The 10270-nt window shown below is 57.0% G+C and overlaps 1 protein-coding gene across 1 annotated transcript; it reads right to left on the reverse strand.

Annotated features, from left to right (window-relative positions):
• Nucleotides 1-1637: 1637 nt before the first annotated feature.
• Nucleotides 1638-9688, reverse strand: MYBPH (myosin binding protein H). Its single transcript, XM_032203008.1, has 9 exons — nt 9370-9688; nt 9107-9241; nt 7629-7796; nt 4930-5018; nt 3763-3958; nt 3298-3437; nt 3041-3200; nt 2264-2400; nt 1638-1838 (listed from the first exon to the last, which is right to left on the reverse strand). Exons 1-9 carry the CDS (start codon nt 9686-9688, stop codon nt 1638-1640), a joined length of 1545 nt encoding a protein of 514 aa, XP_032058899.1.
• Between the last annotated feature and the right edge of the window lie 582 nt (nt 9689-10270).

Raw genomic sequence — 10270 nt, forward strand, 5'->3', positions numbered from 1 at the left:
TCTCTGTTATTAACCAGCATCTGACCTGAGCCGTCTCAGAGCTGTAAGTAATGAGGCCGCCTTCTTGCACATGAGCTATCGGTAGCTAACGGGGCCGATTCCTCCTCCAGATAACTTATGGGCACATCCTGACCCCGCGGCCTCGTGCCCTGTGGAGGAGATGCTGCTGGCGGGGTGACGGCGCGTGGCTGGCTCATTGTGTCCCTGGTGAGGATGAAGAAATCGCTCTTGGATGAAGACACATCAACATGACTGTGTTTTGATCTTGCTATTTCTATTCTTTCTTTTTTTTTTTTTCCCTCCCCCCCAGCCATGATCACTCTCCAGCTGCAGCAGAAAAAACTTTTCCCCCTCCTCCTCCTTGTTGTCTTGCTTCTGGTTTATCCATCTTCATGTTTTATAAATCTGCTCCTTTCCTTACAGGCTCAAAAACCGCCTCCTCCACCCATGGCTGGGTAGGATGCTGAGACCCCATAGCATCCCTGGCATCTCTTTGCCCTCTACCCCAACACCCACCCCCACTGCCAACCCCACAACAAGGAGGACACGATGTTTGCTGAGGACCAAAGCTCAGACGGGCTTGTTTTATTGCCACAGGTAAGAACACACCCAGAGAGGGCCATGCCATGGCCAGGCCAACGTGTGGGACCCCGGGGGCACTGCTGGAGAAGGGGCAGGCCCTGGGCGGCTGTGGCCGGGAGCATCGCCGTGTGCTGTGCTGCTGCAGCATCTGCCTGGGGAAAGGAACAAGCCCTGAGTCCTGCCAGCCCTGAGCAGGGCTCCATCAGCAGTTGACGAGGGCTGATCCAGGACCCCAGCCTGCCCCAGCCCTGATGGAGTGATCCATCCTCCTTCCCTCCCACCCACAGCCCCAGCCCAGACCTACCTCACTCTTCGTCTCACCCTCCAACCCGTCCTCACTTGGGCACTGCAGGAGAGAATGGGAGATGTAAGACCAGTGAACTCCCCTCCCCTCACTCCCCTCTGACATCTAAAAGTGAGCCAGGGCACGACAAATCCACCCATGTGCACACACCAACGTACACCCATGTGCACCATCCCTGTGCATACGTGCTCCAAGAGATTACGTGCACGCACTGCCTTCTCCCAGACAGTTTGTCCCCAGCACCCCAGGTCCCAACCTGGGTGATGGCCAGGTGCTCTGTGTCCCCAGCACAAGGACAAGCTTGTTATTAAGGGCTGGGTGCTCTGCTGAGGCAGGGAAATGGGAGCTGGGAAGCCTGGGCAGGACCCTGAGACATAAATCAGGGCACCCCAGGTGCAAGTGAAGCGGTTTTGGCACGTGTGGCTTGCGGATGACTTGGGACACAAGCGCTGGTGGATGCAGTGAGGAGCAAGCGACTGTTCCAGCCTCCACCAGCACCTCTGGTCCTTTGCCTCTGCAGTCTCTGGGTCCCTCCCCACCCTTTGGCCATGAACATGGGAAGGTGATTTCAGGAACAAGGGACGATGCAAGACCATCAAGCCAAGAAGCCCAAAGCTCCAGCCTCACAGGGCTGCCCAGTGCCTTAAGGCTCCCCCCCCCACCAGGACTCAACCAAAAACACAGACAAAGTGAAGCACTGTGAAAGCAAGGCCAGGGAAAGGCAGGCAGGGAGAGCTGCTCCTCTCTCGCCTCAGCCAATCGTACTTTTTACATCAAGTTTGCAGTCTACCGAAGCTTCTCCCAGGGGGTTCACAGCTTTGCAGGTGTAGACGCCCCCATCAAAAGGGCCGGGCTTGCGGATTTCCAGGGAGCAGACACCCTGATCGATCAGTGCTATGTATTTGGGGTCTTCCCGTATCTCCATCTGATTTTTCATCCAGATGATTTTGGGCTGGTAGGCAGCAAGATACATATATATATTTAAGCAGGGAGAGAAATGAGAAATCTGACTGTCCCCAGAATGCAGCCACCTCCTTCTGCTCCATCTGAAGCTGGTGGCCATGGTGGGATCCACAGCCAGAAGCCATTTGAAGAGCAAGAACTCCCATTCTGAAGCCCCAACCACCACCCACAGCTGCTCTCCTAGTGTAGAAGGAGACAGGACACAGCTTGAACTGCAGCCAGCCTCCACTCCACATGCAGAAACACCCCAGGCTTGCCCTAGTTTCACCTGGAGGACAGCTGCTGCCCCCCAACTCTATTCAACCCCAACTCAACAAGACCAACTATCTCCCAACACTTCCAGCCACCTTGCAAGAGCCCAGCTGGTGGCTGCCCACACGTGGGGGTGATGCCACCCATGGAGGAGCCACTGACCTGGGGGAAGCCCCGGACAGAGCAGAAGAGGTGTGTGTTGTAGCCCCGGGTGGTGGCTCGGTCTGTCAGGGGCTGGGTGAACTTTGGAGGCTCCATCATGTCCCGTTCGGGGATCTTCTCTGGCTGGTAAACAGTTTCTAGGAAATTAATTAAGTGCAGGTTGAGGCAGAGCTTGGGATCCTGGGTTGACCACTACATGGTCACAAGAACTAAGCTAAAGGTACCCCAAAATCCTTCTGCTCCCTCACGTAAGCTAGACAGCATCTGGAGCGGTCTTGAGGACCTGGCCTCACACCAGCCCTGTCTGCAGACCCCTTCTCATCCAACCATGCCACGTTCATGCCCAGTCCCAGGGGATTAGAGGGGTGATACCCGTCTGCAAACCAGCACCGTGATGCTTGCTCTGTGCAGGAGGTTTTATCCAGGCCAGGCACCTCGCTGGACCTTCTGCTCCATCCCCAAAATGAAGTGCACAGAAACAGGAGCTGGAAGTAGGCTCTGGAGGTGGCAGAGACCTGCTTTGATCTCACCCCGGGGATGTTCACTCCTTGATTCCTCCCAGGGGTCTGCCCATGGCACAAGCTTTCCCCGAAGGAGAAAGGAGGTGGAGAGGGAGGGCAGGGGACATCTGTCTGTCTGTCCTGAGGACGCACAGCCTTCACCCAACAGGGCTCATCCCAGGCAGCATCACCACCCACCCAACGCTGAGGAAGCCCCAGTGGGGACAGGAGCCCTCTTGCCCACCCCACCACCCCCAAACCCTGTCCCTGTCCCCACTTTTCTTCTCGATGTGGGCCACCCCGGAGGCGACGGCTGCTTTCTCGCTCAGCCCGCAGGCGTTCTCGGCGAACACGCGGAAGGAGTAGGTGTTGCCCATGATGAGGTCGGATATGGTGCAGCTGGTGCGGGTGCAGCGCTCCAGTGCTGTGAACCATTTCTGAGGGGGGGGAAAAAAGAGCAGTGAGAGGTTGCCCAAAGGAAAGGAACCCATGGGGCAGCCCAGGCAGCAGGGGGCCAGGAGTGGCTGTGCTCACCCCGCTTTTCTTGTCCGACTTCTGCACGGTGTAGCCCTTGATCTCGGAGTTCCCATTGTCCGCTGGGGGGGACCACTCCAGGGCCACGTTAAAGCCCCAAATATCTACCAGCTTCAGGTTCTGGGGGGGACCCGGCGGCTCTGCAATTACAAACACACACAAGGCTGCATCCTTATTTGCTCCCCTGAGATTCTGCACCCCAACCACCCCTTTTGCTTTGCTTTTAATGTCTTCTCACCCTGTTGCAGTGCATGAGGGATGAGAAGCTGCGATGGGCAGGGGCTGGTAGAAACCCCGCAGCCTTCACCAGAGCAACTCCTTCACATATTAGAAGGACCCCAAAGCCCCTTGCCTTGCTGCTGGGCCTGTCCCATCCCACCAGACCAGGCGCCAACCCTGACCAAAGGGCAGAAATGAGCCCCAGAGCCACGTCACAACCCCACGGGACCCCATCCGTGGCCATACCGATCACTCGGATGTCCAGGATGGCCTTGTCCTCTGCTCCGTTTATCTTCACGGCCAGCTGGTACTTGCCCGAGTCGCCGCGCTGCGCCTCGCGGATGAAGAAGATCGTGTCCTTGTCTGTGTTGCGGATGTTGACACGGCTGGTGTCCAGGGGCTGATTGTTCTTGGTCCAGACCACCTGGGGCTGCGGCTTTCCCTGGAGCAACCCGTGCAGGCAGGTTGGGAACTACTCGTGGGCATGGTCCTGGTGGGGTGGGCAGAGCCACCCCGCTGTGTCCAGGTAGCCATGGCCTGGATATAGCCTCTCCTATCCAGCAAGGGCCAGGGAAAAAACTATGCCTGATCCCCACCAGTCCCACTGCCAGGAATCTGTCAGGCTCCAGGGATGATGCTGACACATGCTGGTCCCCAAAGTCCCCATGGAGCAAGTCCTTTTGCCTGCCCAGGTTTTTGCACACAGAGCTATGCTCATGCTGCCCAGGTGCTCAGCATCAGGGGCTTGAGTTTGGCATCAAGGGCTGATTCATGCCTGGAACATGGCCAGCACAGGCTCCCAGCTGCCTACAAGACATGGGATGGACACCTCCCACGTTGCAGGGGCACCTTTCTGCCTCTTGCTTCTCCCTGCTTGGCTGGGGTGTTTCTTGGATGGCTTTTTTCCCTTTACAGATGCCCTGGTGGAGGTGCTTTTGGGATGCCACAGACAGCGTGTAATAAATCAGCTCAGGAGATAAACTCCAGCTTGGTCCACCACCAGCATCAGCTTTGGTCCCTCTACCACAGAGCCTTGGGACAACCCTGCTCCAAATGCAGCTGCCCTCCCTGGGAAGAGCCCTGAAATTGTGCTTCTGGGTCCTGCAGCATATGGCTAGGCCCCTGCCCTGCTGAGCTGGGTATGATCTGCACAGGGCTCACGGGCCAGGACAGCAGCAATACCCAGTTCATGCCCTAGTGGGCACGAGTGGGATCTCCATCAATGCCATCAGTAAAGATGCTGCAGGACCAAAAATGGGATCTGAGCAGGAATGGGACCCCATGAGACATGGGGGCCAGGACAAGCCAGCCCTCAGCTGGCCCCAGGCATATCATGCTGGCAAGAAAAGTCACTGTGGAAACCAACTTGTGGTGAGAAAACCCAAGAATTTCAATCCCAAATTGCTCACCTACCTGGAAAGGGATCATCAGGTTCACAGCATCCCCAACACGCCTGACGTAAGTCTGCCGCAGGTGACGAGGCATGCGGATCCTCGGGAGCTCTGGGGACCAGAAGGTGAAGTTGTGGGGCCAGGAAATCAGAGACCCCAGCTCACAGCCCAAGAGGTCCCACACTCCTGCATGGGTCAGCCCATCCCATACATCCCCCACTTGGCCGTCAGGATATCCTGCCCTGAACCACCTCTTCCTCCTCATCTCCAGGACCGTGCTTCTCTTTGCAGAGCCACACCAGCCAACTCCTTTGCCAGAACCCCAAAAATTACTTCCTCGCCCATCCTTGAGCCCATAGTGACCAACGTGGGCTTTACCAGCATAGCCTGCATGGCAGCAAAACGGCAGACAGCATCTCCTGGTCAGGAAATATTTCTCCCCCAGCTCAGAGAGCAGACTTTCTGGAGACTCACAACCCAGCAAGGACGAGGGTTGGTGAGCTCCATCGCTGTGGGCTCAGGGCTGCCAAGAGGCCAAGGTGGCTCACAGGTCCACACAGCAGAGCCGGAAAAGCCCCAGGCTGGATAAGGAAGGCTAACGTCCCCAAGGGAACATAACAAAGATAAGCAAAAAGTAAAAAAAAAAAAAAATAAATTAAAAAAAACACCAGAGAATGCTGATGGAGCATGCATCTCCTTCCCGGGGTGAAAATAGCAGCCGCGTAACCCAGCCGGCGTGGTGCCAGCAGTCCTGCTGGGGAGGCATCGGGTTTACGTGAGCCCCTCATAAAAGAGCCGTGTGTCTCTGCCTGGATTAAACGTGCCGGAGCTCAGCTCTTGGGAGGGGGCTCGGGGAGGCCAGAATTAAACCATGAGCGAGCGATGCCTGAACAGCTGTGAGCGTGAGAGGGCTGGGGAGGGCCAGGAGATGCCCTGCGGTCCCAGATGGCCCCACTGACAGCTGGGGTGGGCTCTGCTCCGTGCAACGCAGCCCTTTGCTGCAGAAATCCACGCCTCGGTGCTGCCACTTGGACTCATCCATCCCAGCAGGGCAGAGAAACCCAGCCTCCACGGAGGGGCATGAATTCATGGCTGTTTTCCCCAGCTCAGCTGGAGGGGGCTGGTCAGGGTTGGTGGCCCAGGTGAAGCGTGGCCGTGGCTGAAAAAGCATTTTTCTTGCCCTTGTTCCCTGCACAACACAATTCCTGTGCCAAATCCTTGGCTGGTTTCTCCCCGTCTCTCTCCCCGCCTCCCAAACCCACTCGCCTTCCCTCGACCCACCTGTTCTCAAGCTCCCTGCCGCCTGTACTGCTGCTATTTAAAAGCCCTTGTGACGCTATAAATGAACCAGGGAGAGGTACAAAATGCAGTCCTGAATAAAACGTAAAGACCAGCATGTAACGGGCAGGGCAGGGAGGAGCAGGCTCCTGCACCCAGCACACACCAGCACCGCCGGGGCAGACACGGGGTGGCAGCAGCCTGGAGGGGTCATTTGTTGCTCAGCAAAGCCAGGAAGGACATGCAGGGCTGTGTTTCAGATAAAACACAGAAGTTGGCAAGTGCCATTTGCTGATAAAGTGTTTCGGTCAGCAGAAAAAAAAATAAATAAAAATAGAAATCTTAGAGGAAGAGCAAGTTGCACATGGGTCTTCCAGTCCTTGGGGTTTTACACCTCTCAGCTGGTGCACGTGGTTGGGAAAAAGTCTGCAGCAAGGACAGGCAGCTTGGCTTGCGGGGTGCAGCACGGGACTAGAAGTGGGAAACCTGAGCCACGCGTTTGGCATCTCCTCCCAGTCCCCCATGGCTCGGTTTCCCCAGCCCCACAAGGAAAATAGCAGTGACTTTGGGATCTGGAGGTGAACGTGGCAAGGAGAGAGGTGCCACCTGCCAGACACCTCTGATATTTCTGCTTCAGCCACCAAAGGATCTGGCCCCACCAGGCAGAGCCTGGACAAGGCAGCGGACACAGCACCCACTGAGCCATGCCCACAGCCCCTGCAGGACCCGTTCCAGACACTGACAGTCCTCTCCAAACCCTTTCTGACAAAAAAAGCTGACAGTTTCTGGAATAACACCCATTATCGTTATTACTATTTTTAAGCAGAAGGAAAAATCTGTTCTTCGAGTAATAGGAAAATTTGCACATTAAGTATTCCTTGTAAAGGACAAATAAGTCTCTATTTGCTGTTGGATAAGTGAAAACCAACTTTACAATCCTGCATCAGCCTCAGCACTTGCAGCACCCCAGCAGGAATGTGAGTCTTCCTAAGCATGGGAGCAAGTCATTCATTAGCGTGTTCAGCATGATTAAAGTTCCCGTGCTCCCGACAACCCGCTCTCGACTTTCCTGAGCTAAACAAACAAAGCTGCCACTGCCCGACACGTGTGTGCTGGCATACTAGAGACGTGAGCGTGGCCAAGGAGAGGAGATTTCCATTTCCCAGCCATTGCAATGTGATGGGACAACATGGCCCTGTAATTTGGGTGCAGCACTTTTCCCCCAAAGCCTCACCATCTACAGGACCGGTGCCTTGCATTCAGGAAACGTCGTCCCCATCCCACCCCGAGGGAACTGGGCCCAGTTCTGGAGGACAACATCTCGGTGAAAGGCTGGATTGCGACACATGAGAGGGCAGAGGCTGTTGGGGCTGTAGGGATGGGCTGTGACTCCTTTGCCTGCTGGCAGGGCACGCGGGGACAGTGCGTGTCCCCAGTACTCACGGGTGATCTCTCTGACGAGCACCGGCTGCTCCAAGGTAGCTGGGACGCTGGCGCCGCTGGCGCTGACAGCCTTCACCCGCACGTGGAGCTTCTCACCGGAGCTGAGGTCCTGGATCGTGTACCGGGTGGAAAGAAAGGGCTCCTTGTTCACCTCTGCCCAGTCTGTGCCTAGAACAAACCCAGCAGAGCACTTCAGCCGTGACACGGACAGGCGGATGGATGCACATCCCCCAAACAGCAGGATCAAACCCCAGGGGGCGAAACCCAAAGGCAGAAAACCTCTTCCTTGAGGAGGCACAAGCAGAAAGATTCATCCCGTTGGATTTGGGGCACCGAGAGAAAAAGGCACCGAGAGAAAAGGGAGGGGGCTGGCCTCCCCCCCTGCGAGGAGTGTGGGTTACCAAATGCTGGCAGATGCCCAACTGCTGAGCAGGGGGCTGCTTGCAAGGCATTAGGCCAATAAACATGGTCTCTGCTGACCTTCCAGGTGCATTTCTGGAAGTAGTTAAGATCCTCTGACCACCCTGCCAGCCTATCCTCTCCTCCTGCTGCTCCAGGATACCTTGCTGGGACTTACCACGCTCCCCAGCCCGTCTTCATCATCAAGCAAGCTCTGCCCATCGCCTGCAAATGGCATTAACCAGACCAGCCCTCCCTCAAACTTGACCCCAGGCCATGGTCTTGTAGCAGCTCAGATACAGCAATTTGAGTCCATGTGGCTACCACTGAATGACTACAGCTCTCCTGTCACCCAGCCAAGCCCAAAACAAGGTAGGAGAGCATCCAAAACCGTGCTCTTTGGGAGGCTGTTAGACAGCTCCCTCCAGGAACGGCTTCTCCCAGCAAGGGCCTCCTCACATTCCCAGTTCCCAGCTCATTCACTCTCACCCCAAGCCCCAGCAGGGCTTCATGAGAGTGCCCAAAAGACTTCTCAACTCCTACTTCATCCCACCAACTGGCAACACAACCAGAGAGCCACGGGGAATTGCTGCCAGCCACCAGCCCATCTCCACCCACCGCAGCCATCGTCCCTCCAGGCTCCTTGAACCCCATCTCCCTCCGGGCTGGGTTTGCCTGCTGCCTCGTGCCAGCCTCTCTGGCACTGCCCAGCCCTTTCCTTCCTCATCCTCCCACCGTCTGTGCATCCTTTTGAGCATGGGAGAATTGTGTCTTCCTTCCTCTCAGGTCTCTTAATCCTATTCTACCCCAAGTCCATGCAGAGCTGGCGGCCACCAGGGACCACCCCCAGTGGGCACACTGGTTTCTCCTCCACCCTCTAGCTGGATGCAGCAGTGCTGTTAGACCCTGGGATCTTGCTAAAGAGATCACTGATATCTGAAGCCAAAGGGACTCTGCAGATAAAGAACCAATTTGGGCAAAGAAAGGGGAACAGGATACAGGGAAACACTGCCAGGTTCTGCCCAGCTCTGTCCCACACCAGCGCCCCATGCTTACGAGGCAGGAAAGCCCAAGCCTACTTCCATCTTTGCAGATCTCCACCACGTATCCATCCAGGCCTGACCGGCCCGTCTTCTCAGGGGCTTTCCAGGTCAGTGTAACCGAGGTTTCGCTCACTTCTTCCACAGCCAGGGACAAGGGGGAGCTGGGTGGCTCTGTAACAAACCCACAGCGGTGAGCGCAGGATCCCAGGCAGAGGGGCCTCAGCCCACCCACCTCCTAACCCCCCCAGCCCAACCTCGTGCATCCCCCTCCCCATTTCAGTGCACACTCCCCTCCTCACCTTCTTTGGGTTTCTCAGGCTCAGGGGCAGGGGGCTCAGCTGGAGGGGCTGGGGAACCTTCTTCGGGGGCTGGAGTTGCTTCTGCTGTGGGGATGGGAGCTGCATTGTCTGTGGGGGCTGGGGGCTGCTCCGTAGCAGGGGGCTGCTCGGGGGCCGGGGTCTCTTCAGCAGCTGGTGCTGGTGTTGCTTCTTCTTTTGGGGCTGGGGATGCTTCTTCCTTTGGGGCCGGTGCTGGTTCTTCCTTTGGGGCTGGTGCTGGTTCTTCCTTTGGGGCTGCAGGAGCCGGGTCTGCGGCTGGAGGTGCGGTTTTGCCAGTCATTGCTGCAAAGCCTAGGGAGTGTTTTGGGGTCTCTTCTCTGGGATCTCTGCTCTGGATTGGGGTCCCGGCTCCAGACCAAAAGACTCTCCTCCAGACCTGGGATCTTGATGCTGACGATGGGGTCCCTGCCCCGGACCAGGCGTCTCCACTCTGGATCTGGTGTCTCGACTCCGGACGGACAGTCTCCGCTGCAGGACGGCTGTGCTGGGAGGGGGGGAACCAGGTCACTGAGCCAGGACAGGGGCTGGGAGATTTTTATAGGCTTGGGCTGGCACTTGTCACCTCCCTGCAAACCAATCTGCCTGCGCAGGCGGGGGCTGCCAGGAATAGCCACCCGGGACCTGCACATTCAGCAGCATGTCCCTACCCCCTCCTATGGGACTGCAACACATGGTCCTGCCCCCCCGCCACCTCCCAGGCCCACACGGGACTAGGCAGGCCAGGGCCAGGTCACCTTTCTTTGGGGACACAGCTCCTCTCCCCACCACCAAAGCCCCTGCGAGCTGCGCACCCGCACACACTGCCCCCAGCTTCTCCAAGCCCCCCAAATCTCGTCCCAGCTCCTGCACTGACACAAGGCAT

Source organism: Aythya fuligula, chromosome 25 (assembly GCF_009819795.1).
Source record: "Aythya fuligula isolate bAytFul2 chromosome 25, bAytFul2.pri, whole genome shotgun sequence".
Lineage (NCBI taxonomy): Eukaryota > Metazoa > Chordata > Aves > Anseriformes > Anatidae > Aythya > Aythya fuligula.

What these genes read in the sequence shown, in the direction of transcription:
- MYBPH (XM_032203008.1), bottom strand. Translation starts at nt 9,688, where the DNA reads ATGACTGGCAAAACCGCACCTCCAGCCGCAGACCCGGCTCCTGCAGCC. An exon ending in GGCCCACATCGAGAAGAAAA is followed by an intron (nt 2,401 to 3,040) that starts GTGGGGACAGGG and finishes TTAATTTCCTAG; the next exon opens with AAACTGTTTACCAGCCAGAG. An exon ending in CTGTCCGGGGCTTCCCCCAG is followed by an intron (nt 1,839 to 2,263) that starts GTCAGTGGCTCC and finishes GCTGCCTACCAG; the next exon opens with CCCAAAATCATCTGGATGAA.